The following is a 26,099-nucleotide window of genomic DNA, read 5'->3' on the forward strand; positions in this document are numbered from 1 at the left end:
TCTAGTTTGGAGCAGAGTGGAAGATCTGATCCAGCAGCTCAGATAATTTTAGTACAGGAAAGAACCCAGAATTAGTGTCGTTTGCTGAAGGTTATCAGGCACAGATAATGTTAGGGATACAAAGTTGGTTGAAACTGGGCATTAATAATCAATAATTGAGTTCGGATTGGAGTATGAATCGTAAGGATAGATTAATCGCCAGTGGTGGCGGCGAGTTTATTGCAGTAAGGAATTCTATAAAATCGAGCGAGGTTATTACGGATTCAGATTGTGAATTCATCTAGGTGAAGTATAAAAGATGGGTCAAAAATGGTAACTGGATGCTTTTATAGGCTGACTGGGTCAGGCGCTCTAGTGATAGAGCGCTTCAGACAGAAGTTGCAGAATGTCGTTAGTAAATTTCCTTACCTAGCCGTTACAATAGGGGATGAATTCAAATTACCAGATATAGATTGCGAGTGTCGCCGGCCAAAGTGGCCGTGCGGTTAAAGGCGCTGCAGTCTGGAACCGCAAGACCGCTACGGTCGCAAGTTCGAATCCTGCCTCGTGCATGGATGTTTGTGATGTCCTTAGGTTAGTTAGGTTTAACTAGTTCTAAGTTCTAGGGGACTGACGACCTCAGCAGTTGAGTCCCATAGTGCTCAGAGCCATTTGAACCATTTGCGAGTGTCATGTTATCAAAACTGGTGCCAGAGACAGGATTCATGTGACGTCTTGTCCGAAATTTACTTTGAGCAGATAGTTAGGGTAACGTCTTAGGCCTCTTGGCAACCAACAGACCTGAACTTATCGAATCAGTTAACGTTGAGGGTGGTATAAGTGATCATAAGACTGTGATAGCATCTATGACAACCGGTCTGACAAAGAATGTTATGAAAGGTAGAAAGACTTTTTTTGCATTGAAAGAGTGACAGGATACAAACTTCAGACTATTTGAGCAGTCAGTATCAAAGACTCGGTGATAAGGACGAAGATGTGGAAAACAAATCGAAAAAATTCAAAGGAATCGTCAATATGCCCCGGGCGAATATGTTCTGGATAAGGTATTAAGGGACGGGAAAGATCCACCAAGGTATAACAGAAGGGTAAGAAAATGCTACGAAAACAAAGAGAACTTCATCTCAGATTCAAGAGAAGTAACAACCTAGATGACAAACAAAAATTGAACCAAGCGAAAATGAACGTAAGGAGAACAATGAGAGAAGCGTTTAGTGACTCTATATATTTGTCAACCGATCTGAGTTTTGATCGTATGTAAAATCAGTAAGTATTCATTCACTCAGTGGCCATTCTGGCACCGAAACGGAAGATAACAGAGAGAAGACAGAAACAGTTAATTCGGTCTTCTAAAACTGTTCCACAGCAAAAGATCGTAACACGGACCCACTTTTCTATCGTTGTACGAAGGTCATAATGGCTGATATTGAGATAACCGATCGAGGAATAGAAAAACAAGTACAATCGCTTGTTACTGCAAAGACGGGATTGAGATTCGTAGGATTCGTTAAGAATAGGAAGGTAGGGCAGAGAGTGTATTACTTTGAATGTTCGTATCAGAATAGACAGCAAACCAGCAACGACAATTACAGTTCCGATGTACATGCCGACTTCGCAGGCTGAAGATGAAGAGACGGGTAATAGACAACATGCACAAGAGTCAAGAGGCAATGGTTAGAGTGGACGACCGAGAACGAATGTTTCGATTAAAAAGGGTTTAAGACAGGGTTGTAAGGAATATGGACTGAAAGTAAATGAAGAAAGACGAAAATAATGAGAAGTAGCAGAAATTATAACAGTGAGAAACTCAATATGAGGACTGATGGCCAAGACGTAGATGAAGTTAAGGAATTCTACAAAATAGTAAAATAACCAATGACAGACGGAGCAGGGAGGACATCAAAACTGGACTATTATTGGCAAAAAGAGCATTTCTGGCCAAGAGAAGCCTGCTAGTATCAAACGTATGCTTTAATTTGGGGAAGAAATTTCTGAGGATGTACGCTTAGAGTACATCATTGTATGGTAGTCAAACATGGACTCTTGGAAAACCAGAACAGAAAAGAGTCGAAGCATTTGATATGTGGTGCTACAGACGAAAGTTGAAAGTTAGGTGGACTGATAAGTTAAGGAACGAGGAGGTTCTGTGTTGAATCGGAGGAGAAAGGAATATGTGGAAAACACTGATAAGGAGAAGGGACATGATGATAGAACATCTGTAAAGTCATGAGGGAAAGACTTCCATGGCACTAGAGGGAGCAGTAGAGGGCAAGAACTGCAGAGTAAGGGAGAGATTGGAATTGCTACTCTGAGATGAAGAGGTTTGCGCAGGTGAGGTATCCGTAATGGGCCGCATCTAACCAGTCAGAAGACAAGACTGACGACTCAAGAAAAAGAGAAAAAAAAAGTCCAGTAGAAAGCGTCGAATGCTCTCTAAGGCTCCTCGTAGATGACGCGGTTGTTTATAATAGAGTAGCAATGCCAGAAGATGGTAACGATTTGCAGAGTACCGTCCAGAGGACTGATAGACGGCGCAGGCTCTATCAGTTGACCCTGAACGTAAAAGGTAACATATTGCAGTACATAGGAAAAGAAGTCCTCTACTGCATGCTACAAAATTGATGTCTTGTGACAGCCAGAGCGAGAGCACCAGCAGCAGCGAGTACTGTTTGCATAAAGCGTTTATTTTGCATTTTGTTTACGACCTTCCACTAAGGAAGGGATTCTATTTGTGTTTATCTGCTCTGCATAGTAACTAACAGTTCTTGATAAAACTTTACGTAGTTTTCGTGTTAGATTTCTTAGTGTTTTCTTGATCGTTTAGAACAGAAAGCGCCCTAAAACCGTCTTTTGTTTGTTTCGCGGCCGTTAGCCACTAGTCACTTGAATCAGCAGTTGTCTTGTGACAGCCAGAGCGAGAGCACCAGCAGCAGCGAGTACTGTTTGTATAAAGCGTTTTTGTACTTATTTGCTGCGCTTAGCTTTTAAATAGTTTTTCTGGGAAAACCTAGCGTAGTTTTCGCGTCTCGTATTTCAGTGAGTGTTTCTTGATTATCAGAGTAGCTCATCAGAAGATTATCTTGGGAATTTGTCACCGTATAGAGTAGGGTAAACATAGTCATGTGTAGGGACTGTGGTTGTTGTGAGCGGACGCAAGGAGAATTGGCCACTCTTCTGGGGCAGGTGGAGGCTTTGTCTGTTAGGCTCATCGAGCTCGAGGCGCAGGCGTCGGCTCGTAGTGGCGTTGGGGCAACTGTGGTGAGACCCATGCCTACTTCGGTGGCCTTGGAATCGCATGGAACCCCTGATGTCGCTGCGTCTTCCGGCAGTGAGCATCTTACCGGTCAGCCATCACTCAAGGGTGAATGGCGGACAGTGGTGGGCTCGCGCGTGCCTGGCCGAAAGGCGAAGGTGGGATCTGGCCGCGTGGCAGCTGCCTTACCCCTTTCCAACAGGTACGGGGTGCTTCCTAGTGGTGATGACATCGTTTCCGAGCCACCACAGGATGCCTCGCCTGTTGGGCCAGTGGCCGATTCTCCGGCAAGGTCCCGACAGTCACAGAGGGCGGGCCTATTAGTTATAGGGAGCTCCAACGTTAGGCGGGTTATGGAGCCCCTCAGGAAAATAGCGGGTAGGTCGGGGAAGAACGCCAGTGTGCACTCGGTGTGCTTGCCGGGGGGTCTCGTCCGTAATGTGGAGGAGGCCCTTCCGGCAGCTATTGAACGCACTGGGTGTGACCGGCTCCAGATAGTAGCATATGTCGGAACGAATGACGCCTGCCGCTTGGGTTCTGAGGCCATCCTTGGTTCCTTCCGGCGGCTGGCTGATTTGGTGAAGACAACCAGCATCGCACGCGGAGTGCAAGCTGAGCTTAATATCTGCAGCATAGTGCCCAGACTCGATCGCGGTCCTCTGGTTTGGAGCCGTGTGGAGGGTCTAAACCAGAGGCTCAGACGACTCTGCGACTATAATGGTTGCAAATTCATCGACCTCCGTTATTGGGTGGAGAACTGTAGGGCCCCCCTAGACAGGTCAGGCGTGCACTACACACCGGAAGCAGCTACTAGGGTAGCAGAGTACGTGTGGCGTGCACACGGGGGTTTTTTAGGTTAGAGGGACCCCCCCTTGGGCGAAACGATAAAATACCTGACGGCTTACCAGAGAGGACATTATCATCGTTGATAAAGAACGTCCGTCCTCAGAGACAAAAAACAGGAAAAGTTAACGTAATATTGGTAAACTGCAGGAGTATCCAGGGCAAGGTTCCTGAATTAGTATCTCTTATTGAAGGAAATAGTGCGCATATAGTATTAGGAACGGAAAGTTGGTTAAAACCGGAAGTGAACAGTAACGAAATCCTAGACACAGAATGGAATATATACCGCAAGGATAGGATAAACGCCAATGGTGGAGGAGTATTTATAGCAGTAAAGAATTCAATAATATCCAGTGAAGTTATTAGCGAATGCGAATGTGAAATAATCTGGGTTAAGGTAAGTATCAAAGGTGGGTCAGATATGATAGTCGGATGCTTCTATAGACCACCTGCATCAGCAACCGTAGTAGTTGAGCGCCTCAGAGAGAACCTGCAGAACGTCGTGAAGAAGTTTCGTGATCATACTATTGTAATAGGGGGAGACTTCAATCTACCAGGTATAGAATGGGATAGTCACACAATCAGAACTGGAACCAGGGACAGAGACTCTTGTGACATTATCCTGACTGCCTTGTCCGAGAATTACTTCGAGCAGATAGTTAGAGAACCAACTCGTGAAGCTAACGTTTTAGACCTCATAGCAACAAATAGACCGGAACTTTTCGACTCCGTGAATGTAGAAGAGGGTATCAGTGATCATAAGTCAGTGGTTGCATCAATGACTACAAGTGTAATAAGAAATGCCAAGAAAGGAAGGAAAATATATTTGCTTAACAAGAGTGATAGGGCACAAATCGCAGAATATCTGAGTGACCACCATCAAACGTTCATTTCTGAGGAAGAGGATGTGGAACAAAAATGGAAAAAATTCAGAAACATCGTCCAGTACGCCTTAGATAAGTTCGTACCGACTAAGGTCCAAAGCGAGGGGAAAGATCCACCGTGGTATAACAATCATGTACGAAAGGTACTACGGAAACAAAGAAAGCTTTATCATAGGTTTAAGAGTAGTCGAATCATAGCTGATAAGGAAAAGCTGAACGAAGCGAAAAAGAGCGCAAAGAGAGCAATGAGAGAAGCATTCAACGAATTCGAACATAAAACATTGGCAAACAATCTAAACAAGAACCCTAAAAAGTTTTGGTCATATGTAAAATCGGTAAGCGGATCTAAATCCCCTATTCAGTCACTCGTTGACCACGATGGCACCGAAACAGAGGACGACCGAAGAAAGGCAGAAATACTGAATTCAGTGTTCCGAAACTGTTTCACTGCGGAAAATCGTAACACGGTCCCTGACTTCAGCCGTCGCACGGACGCCAAAATGGAAAATATTGAAATAAACGATATCGGAATTGAAAAACAACTGCTATCACTTAGTAGCGGAAAAGCATCCGGACCAGACGAGATACCCTTAAGATTCTACAGTGATTATGCTAAAGAACTTGCCCCCTTTCTATCAGCAATTTATCGTAGATCGCTGGAAGAACGTAAAGTACCTAGCGACTGGAAGAAAGCGCAGGTCGTTCCCATTTTCAAGAAGGGTCATAAATCAGATGCGAATAATTATAGGCCTATTTCGCTTACGTCAATCTGTTGTAGAATAATGGAACATGTTTTGTGTTCTCGTATTATGACGTTCTTAGATAATACAAATCTCCTTCATCATAACCAACATGGATTCCGCAAACAGAGATCATGTGAAACTCAGCTCGCCCTATTTGCCCAAGAAATTCACAGTGCCGTAGACACTGGCGAGCAGATTGATGCCGTATTCCTGGACTTCAGGAAGGCATTTGATACGGTTCCGCACTTACGTTTAGTGAAAAAAATACGAGCTTACGGAATATCGGACCAGGTTTGTGATTGGATTCAGGATTTCCTAGAAGAAAGAACACAACATGTCATTCTTAACGGTTCAAAATCTGCAGATGTAGAGGTAATTTCGGGAGTACCGCAGGGAAGCGTGATAGGACCTTTATTGTTTACAATATACATAAATGACTTAGTTGACAACATCGGTAGCTCCGTGAGGCTATTTGCAGATGACACGGTTGTCTACAAGAAAGTAGCAACATCAGAAGACTCGTACGTACTCCAGGAGGACCTGCAGAGGATTAATGCATGGTGCGACAGCTGGCAGCTTTCCCTAAACGTAGATAAATGTAATATAATGCCCATACATAGGGGCAGAAATCCATTCCAGTACGATTATGCCATAGGTGGTAAATCATTGGAAGCGGTAACGACCGTAAAATACTTAGGAGTTACTATCCGGAGCGATCTGAAGTGGAATGATCACATAAAACAAATAGTGGGAAAAGCAGGCGCCAGGTTGAGATTCATAGGAAGAATTCTAAGAAAATGTGACTCATCGACGAAAGAAGTAGCTTACAAAACGCTTGTTCGTCCGATTCTTGAGTATTTCTCATCAGTATGGGACCCTTACCAGGTTGGATTAATAGAAGAGATAGACAAGATCCAGCGAAAAGCAGCGCGATTCGTCATGGGGACATTTAGTCAGCGCGAGAGCGTTACGGAGATGCTGAACAAGCTCCAGTGGCGGACACTTCAAGAAAGGCGTTACGCAATACGGAGAGGTTTATTATCGAAATTACGAGAGAGCACATTCCGGGAAGAGATGGGCAACATATTACTACCGCCCACATATATCTCGCGTAATGATCACAACGAAAAGATCCGAGAAATTAGAGCAAATACGGAGACTTACAAGCAGTCGTTCTTCCCACGCACAATTCATGAATGGAACAGGGAAGGGGGGATCAGATAGTGGTACAATAAGTACCCTCCGCCACACAACGTAAGGTGGCTCGCGGAGTATAGATGTAGATGTAGATGTAGATGTAGATGACAAACCGCTGGGAACAGTAGCTACCGTAAAATATCCATGAGTAACTATCCGGGGCGATCTTAACTGCAATTACCATATAAAACAAAGAGTGGGAAAAGCAGATGCCAGACACAGATGGATAGGACGAACTTGGAAATGTTACTCATTCACGAATGGAGTGGCTTATGAGGCCCGTTTTCCACCCAATCTTGACTATTGTTCATCTATCTGGGATCCCAGTAGGACTGATAGAAGCGATACAGAAGATCCAGGGAAGAGCGGCACGTCTCGTCACGTTATCGTGTAGTCGGCACGAGGACATTACGGAAATCCTCAACAACTCCATTGGCAGATGTTGCAAGGGAGACGGTGTGCATAAGGGAAAGATTTCATATTGAACTTCGGAGAAAGCACTTTCCGGGAAGAGTCAGACAACATATTACTGCTCCCTACATATATCTCGCGGAATGACCATGAGGAGAAAATTCGAGAAATTAGAGTCAATACAGAGGCCTACCGACAGCCATTCTTCCCATGCGCTATTGGCGAATGGAGCCTGGTTGGACGGCTCAGTTAGTGGTACAAAAAGTACCATCCGTCACACACCACTAGGTGGATTGTGGATAAGATGTAGGTGTCGATAAAATAGTTAACCTTCTCCGGCGAAACCCGGCTAAGTTACTACTCATCAAAGCGAGTTGTGAATGAAATACAACGCCATTACCAGAACCCCTATTTCGTGAATGACACGGATAACGATTTGATAGCTAAAGCCCAACAATCAATAAACAGAGAACTCACTGAAGACGACCATAGAGAATGTGTAGCAGATTTTAGCTTGGACGAAGTGTGCAACGTCATTGTTAAATCACCAGCTCATAAAGCTCCAGTCCCTATTGAAACTCCCAGAGTCTTATGACTATATCTGAAATATCATACGAACTACTTTCGCTGATATTTTAAATGACGTAATTAGTGGTGGGATTGTGCCTAACGAGATGAAAGAGGGTAAAACTGTTCCCTACCAAACAGGAGTGGACTGAAAAACATCGAAAGTCAGCGGGTTATTACACTGCTGAATTTTGTATACAGAAATATCCCGTTGTCTAAACAGGAGACAACAAGTTTTCGTCCGCGGAAGGACGATTACATCAGCTGTTTCTGAAATTAGAGGCACTATTTTTAATAGCTGTTGTGGTTAATATCAAATGCGCCCTTATTTCATCAATTTACATTAGGCATTTTGCCCTGTCGGCCATCATTATATGTTGAGAATAATGGAGAGAGTGGATCTGGAAGAAACTGTGTTAAACATCGTTCGGAATATCGCACCGGCATATCCGTTAGGTTTTGGTTAGCCATTTTTTGATATTCAGCGGGGTGTTCCACTGGGAAAGTGGCTCTTTATGCTTCTTTTCGTGCTGGCGCTGGAGCCGTTGCTACAGCCTTTAACGAAACGTTATCAAGTATTTCGAAGTCCGATGAAACACTTGTCGTAAAAGCATATGCTTTTGACGTCGCTGTCGTAATACGAAATGAGGACGAGACAGGGTTCATGAAACGAGATACTGATGGATATAGCGCAGCGTTGATAGCACAACTCAATGGCCGAATATATATATTCCTAAACGTTAGCAGCTGCGGCAACCTGAATAGACCGTGGGCACTACTTGTGGGCATTCCCAAAACACTAGGAGTCATCTCATACAGGTGACGTCTAAGGATGGAAGTTAAACATTTGAGATCTGTCACAAACAGGATGCAAGCGACAGCTGTGGAAAACAACTGGAGCGCTGGGAACCTATCTGAAGGAATCTGAATCAAGTACACTTACGTATTTTCCAAAGACTACCATCTCGCGAAAGTCTTTATATTTCCAAAAGCGGAAGACCACATTAAGGGGCCTCGTGGATTAGAATTTGTTCACGGCCAGCCGATGTTGCCTAGCGGTTCTAGGTGCTTCAGCCTGAAACCACGGGACCGCTACGGTCGCAGGTTCGAACCCTACCTCGGGCATGGATGTGTGTGATGTCCTTAGGTTAGTTAGGCTGAAGTAGTTCTAAGTTCTAGGGGACTGATGACCTCAGATGTTAAGTCCCATAGTGTTCAGAGCCATTTGAACCATTTGAATTTGTTGACGTCAACAGTAATGTAACGGCGTTTTCCCTCACGAAAATAATAACACTGCTGAACAGGATAACAGGCAATATCACTTCAAAACTAATGCAAACCATGGGCCCAGCTAGTATGTATTCCCCTATCGGTACATGCAAAATTAAGTATGAGTTAAAACTCACTGAAGAATTCTCCCTCGAAGCCGGTTACTTGTCTTCTAAAGAGGAACGACGTGTCAAGAAGAGATTTTCTACATGAATGGAAACAGAAGGAAAACGCAAGAATACAGAATGCAACCACCGACTGGGAGACGTGCGGGCAAACATAGCTATATGTTGATCTTACAGTATATCGACTTACGCTAAAATTTAAACAGATCTAGAGCTTCACAGAACAGGACTTAATGACAAGGATAAATGCCCCTCATATGGATAAGTTGACGCCCTTCTTCACTCCCTTCTTCTTCTAACACCAGCGACTCTGTCTTTGACATCTGGATTGCCTATATTCAAGGTCAAGGTAGTCCAGTCTCATATCCCGCTGCCCTTGAATGTAGGCAGCTCAAATTTCAAACGTCAGACTTGGTCCAGAGTCTCCATTGTCCGTCTACGGCGGTTGTCGTTTACGCAACTAGAGGAGGGTTTGCCTTGCTGACAAGGAGCTCCGAAACCAACCATATGACAGACTTCTTATTTCAACCCGCAGCTAAACTATATCCCACTACAAAAATTTCACTTTAATTTTGTTACTGGGGCATTACGAAATTACATAACTAAAGTAAGAGCGGATGTTAACTTTACCAACTTCATTACTTACATGCAAATGGTCTACTGGAAAACCAAAAGGGTCGCTAACACCAGAATTTATTAGGTAAGTGTATGACGTTTGACAAACTTACAATAGGGTAATCCATTGCAGGACTAAATCAAGACGCGGAAGAGGGTAGTTTACACTACAAGAAGAAATTTATGCCCGGAAACAAATTAATGGTAATGCTCAAGAACGTTTTTTTGTTATATTTTTATCATTTAAACTATTTTTAATATGATTTTTCACATACATGATTATTATTTGTTAATAAACTGATCTATTTAAAATTTAAAAAAAAAAACAAGTGTCTATAGAAGCTATCTCTAGATCCTGGGATCTCGGATAAGATTCCCCGCCAGATAGGAGACTTCTTCGTTCAGGGAGTGGGTGTCTTGCGTTGTCTTCATCATTATATCTCATCTCGATCGACACGCAAGTAGTCAAAGAGACGTAAAGTAGAATAACTTCCAACAGTCAGAGAAACCAAACAAACGGTCTTTCCCACCCACTAAAGTCATACGATCATTTCATATTTCGTATCTAACACTGGTACTTGCCATGTGGCTAAAGGAACTTTTCAGTCTCTCACTGCAGACATTCAGATAGCTTGTGAACAGACTGGCTAATGAGACACTTTTTTTCCTTATTTCTTAAACAACGAACGTACAAAGCAATTAATACCTGCAAATGTATTTCTGTTAATATTAATTAATCTTGAGTACTTATGTTACTTGCGATTTGTTCTTTAACGACGACGCTAGTACTAACAACTGTAGAATTGTAAAATTGAAAACTATCTATTGTGAGTTCATCGAGAATGTGTGGGAGATTTGCATTTAGCTATAGTTGCCCTAACAATATTGATAGGGGAGTAGCAGTAAAGGAGATTGACATCAACATATTTTAATTTTCTGTTGAAAACTGTAAGGAAAAAATTAAAGTAAAAACCTAAGCTAAACGTGATGTCTGTATGTGTAATGTTCATTGGTCTATACAACCTGTTTGGAACGCCATTCTTGTCCAAAAACGAGCTATTGAGTGTTACAAGTTGTATTACTGATGGTTTTAGCTTCTATACAACCAACTCCCTTCTGGCACGTAAACTTGGTCAGAGGTCAGAAACCGTGTGAAAGAAGACTCATTCGGCCAAATAATTTTATTCCATTGTTCATTAGTCCAGGTTTTAAGGCAGGGGCTCCGAGTTTTCCTGTTACTGGCATTGCCATCACTGAAGAAAGGCTTTGGAGTTCCAGTTCGTCCTGTAATTCTCTTCTTATGGAGCTTCCTTCGTTTTGTTTTGGTGCTGACAGATTTCGTGAATGCGACATTCAGCTCTGCAGTGACGTCTGCAGCTTGCGTCTTAAAATTTCTCTGCACAGTCCTCTTCAAAGACCGATTGTCACGATTATTTTATATATACTTTCGTCCTGGATGTAACTTAGCGATGATACTTCAAAAATGGTTCAAATGGCTCTGAGCACTATGGGACTTAACATCTGTGGTCATCAGTCTCCTAGAATTTAGAACTACTTAAACCTAACTAACCTAAGGACATCACACACATCCATGCCCGAGGCAGGATTCAAACCTGCGAGCTTAGCGGTCCCGCGGTTCCAGGCTGAAGCACCTAGAACCGCTAGGCAACATCGGCTGGCCGTGAACAAATTCTAATCCATGGCGGGCCGGAGTGACCGAGAGGTTCAAAGCGCTACAGTCTGGAACCGCGCGACCGCTACGGTCGCAGGTTCGAATCCTGCCTCGGGCATGGATGTGTGCGATATCCTTAGGTTAGTTAGGTTTAAGTAGTTCTAACTTCTAGGGGAAGGGGACTGATAACCACAGAAGTTAAGTCCCATAGCGCTCACAGCCATTTCAACCATTTTTCTAATCCACGAGACCCTTTAAAGTTGCCTTCGGCTTTTGGAAATATAAAGACTTTCGCGAGATGGTAGTCTTTGGAAAATACGTAAGTGTACTAGATTCTGATTCCTTCAGTTAGGTTCACAGCGCTCCAGTTGTTTTCCACAGCCGTCCCTTGCATCCTGTTTGTGACAGATCTCAAATGTTTAACATCCATCCTTAGACGTCACCTGTCTAAGATGACTCCTAGCGTTTTGTGAATGCCCACAAGTAGCGCCCACGGTGTATCCAGGTTGCCGCAGCTCCTAATGTTTAGGATTATATATTTTTGGCCATTGAGTTGTGCTATCAACGCTCCGCTATATCCATCAGTATCTCGTTTCATGAACCCTATCTCGTCCTCATTTCGTATTACGACAGCGACGTCAAAAGCACACACATCCATGACCGAGGCCTGATTCGAACCTGCGACCGTAGCAGTCGCGCGGTTCCGGACTGAGCGCCTAGAACCGCTAGACCAGCGGTGATAGTTCTCCCATTCACTGTATGAGATATAAATCTTCAATATGGTGTCTCCTGAAACACGGAACACTTCGGTTCTCTTGGTTACGGAAATACTCACCATAAGAGCACCAACACTTTGCCGGGCCGGCCGAGTTAGCCGAGCGGTTCTAGGCGCTACAGTCAGGAACCGCGCGACCGCTACGGTCGAGGGTTCCAATCCTGCCTCGGGCATGGATGTGTGTGATGTCCTTAGGTTAGTTAGGTTTAAGTAGTTTTAAGTTCTAGGGGACTGATGACCTCAGAAGTTAAGTCCCATAGTGCTCAGTGCCATCAATTTGCCCACGTTCGAATTCACTTAGCTCCGACATAATGCTCTGACAACAACAAGATAACTGTACCGACCACGACTGACACTTGGAACCTGTTGAGGACATTTACAAGTTGCGTTAGCGTAAAATGCAACAGCACAACATACACACATTGCTAGCACTTGCATATATATTAAAGTATTCATTTTCGCGGTGTTTCTCTATACATCGCATATGTAAAGATTAGGCTACACACTGGAACAAACCGTCAACATGAAATTGCTGAAAACACTTAAAGAGAAGCAGACTAACTGCTAACTACATTATCTCCAGTAATTCCCGAGTCAGTTCCTTCACTAGCAGTGAGAAAGCGATATAACTTCAAGAATAGCTTGCCGCATCTAATTCGAATGAAATACAAAGCTGTCTGTTTCTGTCTGCATCATAGTCGTGAGGAGATAAGTTTGACAGTCATCAAACTGGTGAGGTTCTCACGTTTATGCCCAGAGGAGGGCATCTCACTCGCTAGATTACATCATTACGACGTGACGCAGGTGGTGTTTGCTGATGTAGTGTCCTCAACATTAATAGATTACGTTTGTGGTCGTTGTACAGCGTCACTTGCAGTGCCACCACATATCAGGGGCTAGAGGATGAGAAGTATTCCTACGCGATCTTTCTTTGCGAAGAGCACGCTTCTATGTTCTGCCAAGTGCATTACAGTGATTCAGTCGAAATTATTATCATATAGTGATTATCATACAGGGTAATTTCCATTTGTTCCGTAGTCACCGAGTCCCTATTGTTCGAAGAGTGAGCCATAACCTTGTCTGTTGTTATATTATTCATTAGGCCCAAGTCGGCCACCTCTGATATTTTAAAATATCTGTACTTAAGGCCAAGCCGATGTTCAACACGAAGTTCGGTGACAGTGTGTAATGGGTGCCCCATGTCACTGCTCACCCCCCGCCTCCCCCGCAAACATGCAAGTAATGTTATCAACCCGTGGCACACTTAGGGAGAGTATATCTTTAACAGGGTGCTACATTTAACTTTCCTGAGTGGCCTGAAGGGCGGTGTGACTCCTTGCCTATTTAAGACTCTATCGTACTCGCTTTTGCACCGCAGAACGGAAGCCGAGCTACGTGTTGGTCCTCTTGGACTATTTGAATCGCACTGCGTTTTGGTTACCTAAATTGAGATGACGTAAGGTCACAGATTGAATACCCGATCGCTCTCAATACCGTCGTCAGATGATAAAACTCGGAACCGAGTTGACTCTTGTCTGAAATAATCCAGATCCCGTGTACCAGGGTTCCCAGCAGAGCTAGCTTCTTCTATGGATCTAGAGACCTGTAGGTGTACATAGAATGACCGTCAATCTGCGTTCCGCTCCGTCAACAAATCTAAGAAGGGCAACTTCCAGTCCTTCTCCATTCCGACGGTAAATCTTATGCTTGGATGTATACTGCTCGCACGTTCGATGAACCTCTGCAGCACTTCACTGCCTTGCTGCCAGATTTAAGACTTTGTAGCCATCGGTGTGTAAGACTTGTAAGAGTTTCAGTACTCTCCTTATAAACTTCGAGTCCCTCTTGAAACAAGTCCACTGGAGAACTATCTGGCCTTGAGAATTCTGCCTCACAGGAGACCTTCCTTCCACGCGTAAATTATCTACGAAGCGTTGCCTTCGGCATTTAACCTTGCATTGCGAAGACATCATTCCTCTCTTCTCTTCAGGCGCTCCACAGAACTGCCTACTTCTTACACACTGCCTTACACAGTGCACTTGCCCTCCAGACTCCGGCAGACCGTATCTACTGAATATCGACTGCCAGCACTCCCCACATACCCCAGTGTTCCGACACAAGTTTTGCTTATATGTTCTTCTGATAGGTTGTTTCGTAGAGGTCCGTGATACCAGACTTTCACTGGTGACTCACTTTCTTCGTGCCCAGCTTTCAAGTCAGTTCTCCAGTATGGGCGTCGTCCAGTTACCTCAAATATTACTTTCCATAAGGAAAGCAACACTTATCAGCCAATAATTCACACCTGTTTGGTGTTCATAAATAGTCTCAGAGATCACGGAGCCGGTATGATTCTATAACTACGCCACATATACCACAGGCTTGTTTTACATACATATGCAATGTTCCCTTGGCTTTTGTGACACAGCAAGTAGGGAAGACTATCTTCCGGCTTTACCAAATCTCTGCATTCAGCTTCACTGACGACCATTAGGCAGGGAAATGTTACGTTCAGAGAAGCCATCCTTACTGAAATTTAATCGGAGAACCTCATTTCGAATACAACACTGAACACTCAACCTTTCGACAGCTATCTCCACCATCGTCGTCTGGAGTAAAACACTGCTGACTGCAGGTTTTCCGCTACATGGGCACGAGTGCAGCATCTGGAAACAATCAAAGACGGCTGAAGTGACGACAACGTGGAAGGTGAGTTGCACAGCCCGGAACAGCTCCTATCCGCAACGTTACCAGTGACGTCATGTGCTGCAAGGGGTCAATGCCACGTTTGAAACTGCCGCTCCTGCCTCCTAAAAGCGTTAAGCATCCGCGTCTGCAATCACTCGATATCCAGAAACCGCCCCCATAGCCTACAAAATTTGTATCTAGGACTCTGTTAAAATTTTTGCTGTTTAGTCTGATATCGGCAGTGTTCGTTATACAAGAATCAGTATGATGATGCATGCGTAATCCAACACTCGTCTTTTCAAATAGTACTTTCATGTCCTTTTCCCAGGCAGTGCCGAGTTTTGTTTAATAGGCCAGTTGTGCTTGGTACAAACCTCCACACACCAGCACGAGTTTTTGACGCATTCGCAAGGGACACAGAACAGATCTTCTAGATCTAGGTCGTGTTTAACAGGGTATGACAAATCTCATATTTTTGAGGGGACCGGCACATTGGTCTCAGTCCATGTCTTTTCCGCTCACGTCCTATCTTGTTGCTTGTTGTTCGCGCCTTGTAAACGGAGAAAAGTTTTCTCAGGTACTGAGGTGAAACGTACGTCAAGCCCCCGTTAAATGAACCACCACAGATCGAACTGTTTTCTAAGCGTGCGGAAACTGTAAGTGAACTGCGTCGCACGATGGTTTCGTACATACAGGTCGCTTATGAGTCACTGACCTCGGGTTTGGATTTCAGTATTACAGGATGAGATGAAGAGCAGAAGAATTTTACTCAGTTTGTAGGCTGTTTACTCGTATTGTGGAGGAGCGGATTTTAAGCCGTCACCCGGCTGTTCACATTCACATATTCCTGTATTTCTGTAAATCAGAATATGCAGATGCCGAGATCTTTCCTACTACAAAACGCTTATGGTTGCTTCCATTATTTTTCTGAAATTTTGCGGGTGATTGGTCTCGAAATACCTTAGTGTTGATGAGAAGATTAAATTTCTCTTCGTCGGCCAGCCAAGATGAGTCACATAAAATTTGTCTTTCTGTGAATATTTTTGTTTAAAGAAACTTACCACTTTTAATTTGCATAAATTTTTTCACGTACTGAAAATATTTGTGATGGGAAATAACGACATTTCCTGTTGTCGTAGAGTTTCTAAACGTAATTTACAATTTTTTGTAACATAGTTCTTGGCAATAACAGCCATCGTAAAATGCTATTAACAATTTATATATAATAAAAACAGTCTAAGTCGCATGCAACAGTTTTATTTTAAAACAGGTGAAATGTTTCTATCAGTGTTTAATCGCGTTCGGTCCGCTACTCCATGCTGGCTGTTGGAGACGGTGGCACACGGCATGAAGCGCTCTCGGATGCTTCATGCCATCAAGGTGATTTTTTAAATTAAAATTATTGCACACGGTCTAGACTGTTTTTAATTACATACAAAATTCTAAAAGTAGATTTAATCATACGTCAGTACGACTGCTCATGTCTTCCTACAGAGCTTCCTGATTTATGGAGCGCTATGGTTACTAAACAGGGATGATTAGGCCGGCGGCGACCACATTGTCCGCGTGTCCTTGCGAATAATTTGTGATCCAACGCCCTGACTTAAATTATGACGTGTCGCGAATTGTGATGCCGCTAGATTCGGCTTCACTATTGCACGAAAAACTGGGTGGCGGAGGAGGGACGATGTGTGTCAATAAAGGAAACAAGCTCTTAGGCCATCGTGGAACAGCAGCTTTACAACCACAAATCTGGAGAAATCAGAAGTTCAATTACACAACGAAGTGTGCAGAGTATATGTTTTCAATATCAGCCAGTGCTTGCTGTTGGCGTATGTGCACAGAAACGAGAAAGAAAGTTGTAACGCTAGAGAAACTATTGCGGACTTTTTATAAGCTGTGACTGATGGTTGTAGCTTTAGACGAACTGTTTTGATTTGGTATGACATACACTAATACAAAGCACGTGTGTGCACAATTTGTGTTACGATTTTACAGTCGTAAAATAAAACAAAGGGATCATTTCTAACAACAGCCCGTCTTCCGTAACGGCGATCGCCATTCCCTTCTATTCAGCACCTGTCAATCACCCGAGTGACAGCACATTTGTAATTTTTTTTTTTTTTTTTTTGTACCAAGTGACGATAAAATTACAGTGAAATATACCTGACAGCTATTACGTGTCATTTAATTTTTCGATATTCATGGAATTCTGTATCTTCACTGGGATCCTGAAGGTCGTACTATCTATGAACAATACTGATTTGAGGTTCTTGCTCTACTCTGTGAGAATATAAAAAGAAAACGACCCTAGCTGTGGAAGAACAAGTCGCGGATTACTCAGCCAGAAAACGCACCAGCTCGTACAGCATTGTCTGTTACGAAGTTTGTAGCGAAGTACAGCGCCCCATTGTTAGACCGCCCACCTTATTCGCCATACCTAGGACCATGCGACTTTTGTCGATTCCCCAAGGTCAAATCTGCATTAAAAGGAGTAAGTATTCTGTCAGCGCTGAATCGAAAAAACTTCACGCGTCATCTAGGAGCTCTGAGGGAACCACTTCCACCACTGTTCCCATCACCGGAAAATTTCTATGGATCGTTGCAGGGACAGAGGAGGGTATTATATTGAGGGTGACTGTAGGTAAATATTGATTGTGTTTTTTTGAAAAAAAGTTTGACGGCAGTAGTTACGTTATTTTATAGTCACACCTCGTACTACAGACCAGTCGTGTCATGTTAATCGTTTACTTTTCACATTTGTCTCATTGCACATATTCTTCGAAATCCCTTAAACGGAAGAAACTTTCCAATATATAATGTAACGAGAGATATCGCAACTGTAATTTTTTTAAAATATTTAAAATAACAGTCTAGCAAGGAGTAGTCCCCAGCGGTGGGATCGACTTAACAATCTATACAGTTATGTAGGTTAAGATTCCAGATACTACACACTGGAGCGATTCACCCTGGTGGCCCCTCCTTTGCAAGTAACTTGACGAAAAAATATTTCGGAACTGTGTGCTACACTCAATAGCGTTAAAAATTTACGTTGCAGAGCGTGGTTGCGTGGCTTAATGGAGAGGATGACAGCTTCGCACGCAGTGCTTTGAATTTCATGAAGCGTAGTAAATTTTTTTATAGTTGAACCTTTATCGAAATGACTTTGATCATCATTTTTATTCAGCTAATTGATTTAATTGTAATTTTTTATTTTCATTCCTTTGTCACATAATTTTATTCGTAATATCAATATTGTCATTGCTCTCATTTCTCTTCCTGTCTTTCTTTGCCAACTTGAAATCTTTGTTCTTGCGTTTTTACTTAATTTTATGTATTAATTTCGATTTAGTTCCTTTTGTTGAGTCATTCTGATTTTTCATCCACATTATTACGTTTATTATATCTATTTCTCATTTTGCTTGAATTTCGTTTTACTTGTAAGCCCTCGTTTCATTTAAATCTTGATATGAATTATTCGGAAAACAGTGCAATAAGTATTTAGGTTATGTTTCAAATGTTTGTATGACGATCATCGTGCAAACAAAAAGAAAATTAAATATGGTATCTGGTAACGAAAATTACTTTTTGACACAATTACCCAGCAATATAAAGAGGTTACTACGCCTTTTGTTTTTTTAACTGGTAGAGCGGAAATTTCAAATAATTGAATACTACAATACGTAAATAAAATTAAATTCCAGTTCACAGAAATTACGATCGGAAGAAAAGTGATATAAAGGAAAATGTAACACGTGAAAAAGTTCATACAGTGACTAAAATGATGTCACAAACGAATAAAAACGAAAAATTAAATCAGTTAACTGAATTTAAAAGATCCAAAGTTACTTTATTAAAAATTTAAGAAAAAAAAATTTCTGCACCTGTCGAAGTTTTTCTTTATCATTTTGTTCGTTATTGTTCAGGACGGACACCCGTTCAAGTTCACCATTGATAAATTCACAGCTTTTTTTTACTATTAGAGAGGGCAGTTATAGCTCTGACTGAACACGCTGAGCTGGCGTGCCGTGTGTGTTCGAACCCACAACCTCCTGTGTGCGAAGCTATTATTCCATTCACTACAATACGCAACCGGTTTATGGATTACGACTTCTCATACGTTATTGAGCATCGCGCTAGGTTCCCAAATGTTTTTGTCAGTTACTCGCAAACTGGGGCCCACCAAACTGAATGGCTTCAGGGTGTGATATCTGAGATCCTAACCTACATCATGGTATATTAGGTTTCAAAAAGTCGACCTCATCCCTGGGGATCTCTCCTTGTAAGATGCACATAGTGAAACTCGATATCTTTTTCGACCAGGTTTAATATGCATCTCCATATCTGATTAATCACAAATTTAGAAAACTGAAAGTTCTTTGCAACATATATGCGTCGTTCTTGCTTGTGGAATCCAAACTTTAGATTAGCGTTAAACATTATGAATGACTACATTTTACTCGCGGTTTTCCAGTAACATGTCTCCACATCCGTAATGTCACTTGACACGTCTATACCGTTCTCTGTTTAAAAAATGAAGCGGTCTCTTTCAGCGCCCTACGCATGTGACGTAGTGCCCCAACAGAGGACGGAATTCCCGCTGTACTGGGCCGAGTATGTGCCTTGTGCCGCTATTTCAAACACTGCGTACGGCACGATAACGGCAGCGTGATGATACGGCGAGCAATTAAACAAATTTATGCGCTGTGCGCGATTTAGTGCACGCTGACAGGTGGTGCAATAGCGGAACGAAATTAATGCTGCAGGTCAGACTAATTGTTAGCGCTGCGTCATACGGCTCCGGCAAACCGTGAACAACCGCAAAACATTACAGTCCATTTAGATTAGTCTGCTTTTATCTGTATAATTGATTACGCGGTCTGCGAAGGCAACCACACTGGTTATCCTAGTTTAATGTGATGCGCCAGACACTGTGGGAAATTCTGGAACGTTTCCCACCAGTGTCCTCTCGAAGTTCTGTGACCTGTACCTGTTACAGTGCATGTATCCTCAATCCCTTTAATCTACAGAGAATCTATTCGTGTTAATAATGGGACATAAGTCTTCCGAAATAAAATTCAGTAAACGGGACGTAAATCTATGGAGATAAAATATATATTGAAACACGAGAGAGACGAAGGGACAAAGAGATTTGTACCATGACGTTATAGCTCAAAAAATGGGAAAAGAGGGTGTTTTTAATGAGGTGCTGGACACTAGAGGCCAACTGATGACTGGCAGACTACAAACTATGACTGAGAATGTATTTGAGAGTGAAGTTATTCGTACACTTCTGAAAACGATTTTGATTTACTCTCTACATAAGCAAGATGACACAGCGGATCCAAATAATTACTGAGGCGTTTATTTTCTGCCAGTAGCTTACAGAGCATTCTGTGTATCGATCTCACCAGACTACAGCAACAGACGGAATGGAAGATTAGTGAATACCAGGCAGGATTTTCGACAAGCCAATCTCAACAGAAGAGATCTGGAGACCGCTCGAACAGAACAGTTGTTGCCAGGCAGCGAGCACTCCACTGCCTCGCGAATCAGATGTCGTGTTGCACATTTAAAATGTAGTGCTAAATTTAAAATATATACAAATACATTTTGTACTCACCTGAGTGACGTAAGGAAATATTGGAACTACCTGCCGTAGTTTTCACCCATTTCTGACATCTAATCAAGAAATTATTCATCACACGATTTAATTCTATTTGATATATTAAATTAATTGACTCGCGGAAATCATCCTGTAGTATCTGTAACATGCACCCATTTGTTGGGTACACTTTATCCTTTAGTGCTCCGCAACAGTGGACATCTCACGGGGTTAAACCGCGGCCTGATTTTGTTGCCATTGACTTTTCCATGGAACACATCATGAATTTCGTGCAAAGGAACATTGGCCGAATGATCCTTCCCCCAATACTGATTCAAAAACGCGAAACTCTGTCCTCTCTCACTCAAATAATTAAAAAACTGTTGCAAAATGTTTTGCACTTGTCTTTCATTGTTGAGTATGTCATTAAAAAATATTCTGTCACCACTAACTGTGCACCACTCCCCTATTTTCAGACCATGAACGGGTATCCCAACAACCAGAGAAGGAACTATCAGGGCTCCATTGTCGACAGCTTTGGAAATTAACATTCCCGGTAAATGGAACCTGTTTCAAATCGCACTCCCAAAAACCTACCGCCTAAGTTGGATCACAAGGTTTAAGCTCCTCCACTGCTGTTACTTTATACGGCCGTAGCCCAAGTGACATAGCATATGTTATTCGTACACTTTTGAAAAGTGTTTTGGTTTACTCTCTGCATAAACAAGTTGACACAGCGGATCCAAATAAATCTACTGACGAGATGTGGCAATGGCACTCAGGTTCAGCATTTCAGGTACCTGGATGAAATTATCGATAACTACATTTCAGAGGTGCAAGGAATTTGTGTTTACTGTTAACCACTTCTACGAGACTTTAAGGAGGATTTTTCAGGCAGTATGCAGTGTCATCGAGGTGAGCTTTTGTGAGCATTGTACGTAGTAGTTTACGCTTCTTGTCAAGAACACTCTCTGTTTTACGAAATTTATTCACTAATTGGCGAATTGTACAATGACTCGGACTTCGAACACCAGGAAACTTCCGTTCAGACAACCTCCTGACAATACGAGAGGACTCTGTCCGCACAAACGAATGCCAAATAAACAATCGGTTTATAATGTAATAATTCGATCCTGTTATTGTTGCGATCGCAGTCTTCAGTGTTACACTCGTGTTGTTTGTTTCACTTTCGAATGACACTGGCCGAGACTGCGCGGAGTGCGGCATTAACAGGGAGAAGCGGACGCACTCGACCGCCCTGCGCAACGCCGGTGGCCAGCTAACAACCCGCACGTGCCGTCATCAGATAAATAGAACACCCTGTATAGCACCGGCAGTCCGTTTATACAGGAGTCACGTGTGGATATTTAAATATAAAAATAAAAAATGCCAAGTGTGTGCGCTGCGTTGGCATTAAGCACCACCAAATACATTTCACTATTAATTTAGTTTTCTACCACAGTTGCATTCATATCCGATCATAGAGACTAGTTTGCAAGATGAGCGGAATCGTTCGAAACTAGCCACTTTTAAGGAATATGTATGCAACTATGACAGGAAAGTATATACATCAAATACTATGACTCGAGTGATCAAAGGAACTTATTTAACAGGCTATATGCAGAGGCTTGGATAACAAAGCAACTAACGCAATCCGAAAGACCCTAACAATCTCTACCTGCAAAATAAAATTTTTAAATACCCGAATATTTTGAAATAAAGATAAATATAAGAAAGAATGATGATTTATGTACATTACATTTAGATCCGGTACTGGAAAATATCATCAAAATATGGCGGGAAGCAATACCGAAAGTAAACATGCAAACAAAAAGTAAAACAATCAACAGCGAATTTCTTGCCATTGGTGATCACCTAGCAACGATTGCCAGGATTACTAACGATGCCAGGCACGCCCCAGAGAACCGGCATGAGATCGCTGCCATAACTGGCCCCCAAGTCTCTACTGACTGTGTAGTATGTATGTAGTGTGTATATCTGTAGCCCCTTCTGACGAGATGTGGCAACAGCACACAGATTCAGCATTTCTGGTACCTGGATGAAATTATCGATAATTTCCCCAGTGCCAATTATCCAATAATGCCGATGCAGAAAATTTTGGGTAAAGTCGTCCCAGTCATCTGAAATACTTATAACAATAAGTCCCCTCTACGGCTAACTAAATCTAAATCAAACAGTCGTTCTCCCAGGTTAGTTCGATGGTTAGTTTCACGTTCCATGGGTCATTTTATACGGTAAATCGTAGCGGTGTGGAACGAGTAATTTTACTTTCGCATCGCGAATTAGTTAAATATGGCTACATTCCAATCATTTAAAAGATTTAGTTTCAAAATAAACAGATGCTAGCAGTTTGTAATTCCTACCCATCATCTCTTGCACATTACGGTAATAGAAAATCTTCTACAGAATCGAAGTTTTTACTGCGAAACATTTTCAGTTTGATTGCAAATTATACTTTGCTGTCAGCCAAACATTTTTTATTACGGGCTGAGTAATCAGATAATTTAGATTCATAATTGTGCACCACTTTTTTCTGCTAAAGACAACCCTCATAAGGCGCAATGAATGTAATTCTTCCTTCTGCTATTACAGTTATGTACTTCACTATACTTTTGAAATGCAGTGGATTCTTTACAACAATCTTCAAGAGGGAATAAGTATACCGCGAAGCCTGAGTCAGAATGCTCACGTGCGTGAACAGATGTCTACAGGATGCTCTAGTGTGAGCACCACGTACTAGTCATACAGCATGTTTTTGAGCAATGAAGACTTTCTTCACTAAAGAAGAGTTAACCCAGAAACTATGCCTTCTGACGTTATCGAAGGAAAACAAGCAGAATATGTCAACTTTCTGATTCGTATCCCTCAAAGATTTACAATCATTCGTAGTACAAATGCGGCTGAACTTAGTTGTTTTAGGAGTTCACGAAAGTGATTTTTTTTCAGTTTAAAACCTCGTCAAAACGCGCGGTGAAGAATTTTGCAACCTCTTTTTATTTCCTCATCATGTGTTACACTTACCTTTGGTGTAGTATCCCTAGATATACAGAGCTGAGTGTGTTGTGCCTTTTGAAATTGGGGGTGACACCATTCGCATACAACAAGAAAATGATAGTTTTAATGACACTGTCTACCATTTCTTCGGTCTGTATATGTGCTTGGAACGATTACAAAATTAGTGTCGTCTGCAAAAAGAACTAATTTTGCTTGTTGCATATTATACGGAAAATCAGAGAAATCTGTTTAGTCGATACATCTTTAACCACAAACTTCAATGTCACTGTGAAAATGGAATAAAAAGATTTCTGATATACTTGGAACCATGATCGAAGACGGTGTGTTGATGCAAAAAGTATTCCATGGTGTAATGTATACTTTTTTCTAAGCGATGAGTTACCCCTGAATTTTATTCCATCTGACATTATTTAGTGCAAATATGAAAAATATGTCTGGAGGTTGATACGTTTGTTTCCAAGATTAATAATTATAGGAAGAACAAAAGTAGGTGAACTGAATTGTTTGAAAGCTCAGTAATATCCTTTTTCCAGTTCATGTTTTCATCAATATGTACACCCAGAAATTCTTAGCAATTTACCCTAGTTATTTACCCCAGCTTATGTATTACATCATTTGTTGATATCACTCTGTTTTTTGCGCAGAACTAAGTGCAGTGTTTTTCTTTTCTGTTTTCAAAATCTTGCGAGAGTCCCTTTCCAGAGAACCACTCAATAATTCTTTGGAATGTATTATATATTAACTCTTTTGTTACTTTCCCTCTAATGAGATTTTTTATAACAACTGTGCAAAATGTACCAGTTTTGCTTGTTGAATATTCAGTGGGAGGTGATTCACATATATGCAGAATAGGAGTGGACCCGAAACTGAACCCTGTGGTAGCCCTTTGTGATTCTACTCCAGTCACTAAAACTGTATGTCTTTCGGGCATTGCCTGAATTATTGAACAAACCATTTTGCGTTTTTTTTTGTCATTTATGATCGAAATCAACTGTGTGAAAAGGCATCAGTTCCGCAAAACTTGAGTTTTTCTAAGAGAATGTTGTGATATACGCAGACGAAGGCCTCGGAAAGACCACAAAAAATACCAACTGGCGACATATAATTATTCAAGACATGTACTATTTGATGAGTGGTTGTATAAACAGCGCCGGCCGAGGTGGCCGAGTGGTTCTAGGCGCTACAGTCTGGAACCGCGCGACCGCTACGGTCGCAGGTTCGAATCCTGCCTCGGGCATGGATGTGTGTGATGTCCTTAGGTTAGTTAGGTTTAAGTAGTTCTAAGTCTAGGGGACTGATGACCTCAGAAGTTAAGTTCCATAGTGCTCAGTGCCATTTGAACCATTTTTTCTATAAACAGCATCCTCAGCCAATGACGCTTCCAGGACTCGAAACTGTGATACAATAAGTAAATTTTACAATATAGCCTACCGTACATCCTATAAAGCAGCTCGCTGAGAATACATGTAAATGTGGGACAGATGTACGGTAATGCTTTCCCCTGGCTGACGCAAGGTATTTCGGCGGCAGGTCTCGTGGATCCGGCGTCGAGACGCGCACATCCTGACGGTGGACCGGTACACGTTCATCGCGGACGAGCGCTTCCAGGCGTTCCTGGTGGAGGCGACGAGCACGTGGACGCTGCAGGTCAAGTACGTGCAGGCGCGCGACGCCGGCGAGTACGAGTGCCAGGTCAGCGCCGCGCCCAAGATGAGTCACTTCGTCACACTGCACGTCGTCGGTGAGTGCTCCTACACCCAGTACCAGCTGTCTCGCACGCCTTCTAAGATCATCTCTCATTGTGTCCACGCTTGTGTATTGTTTGAACTACGGTTAGTAATGAGCGTGTTGGATCAGTGGCTGTATATTGAATATGTCTCACTGACTTTGTAACTTTCTAATTAATCCATCTCTATAATAGGGCCACCAACAACGAAATGTACAACTGCTATAGGCACAGTAAGGTTCGATCGGAGACGAAATGGAAGTCACAGTGAAAATCCGATGAAGCCTTACACAGACTAGTTGGGCAGTGTCTGTAATATACACGTCGGTCGCGTCATGTCGCTCTTTTCAGTTCTCAGCGGACAGTGAGCACGTAAAAATACCCAGAAAATAGTGTCGACCGCCAAGAGCGAAGGCCTGGTGAGGGATTTCGCTTTACGTCATACAGCCTGCTTAACATTACTGTCATGAGTTTCCTTCTACTTTACAATTCTCGGCCGCACTCTGTAGGGCCAACGAAGAAGCTCTTGCAGCGTTCTCCATAGGAAGGGTTTGATCGCTCACAATAAAGCCTGTAATTGGCTGCCCCTTTGTTTCGTCTCTCCTCACATGAACCGCTTTCTACGTTCTGGCGCAGACAACGAGCTGTAGACCAGCGTAGAGAAGTGGCGGGAAGCACAGGCGGCGGCGTTCTATG

The 26,099-nt window shown here is 42.5% G+C and overlaps 1 protein-coding gene across 1 annotated transcript in view; it reads left to right on the plus strand.

Moving 5' to 3' along the window:
- LOC126419317 (junctional adhesion molecule B-like) overlaps positions 1-26,099 on the plus strand; it is a 715,524-nt gene that overhangs the window by 575,890 nt on the left and 113,535 nt on the right. The window contains exon 4 of the mRNA XM_050086497.1: positions 25,208-25,418. Within this exon, the coding sequence (XP_049942454.1) occupies positions 25,208-25,418 (211 nt within the window). The remainder of the gene's footprint in view (positions 1-25,207; positions 25,419-26,099) is intronic.

The sequence above is a fragment of the Schistocerca serialis genome, chromosome 9 (assembly GCF_023864345.2).
Source record: "Schistocerca serialis cubense isolate TAMUIC-IGC-003099 chromosome 9, iqSchSeri2.2, whole genome shotgun sequence".
Lineage (NCBI taxonomy): Eukaryota > Metazoa > Arthropoda > Insecta > Orthoptera > Acrididae > Schistocerca > Schistocerca serialis.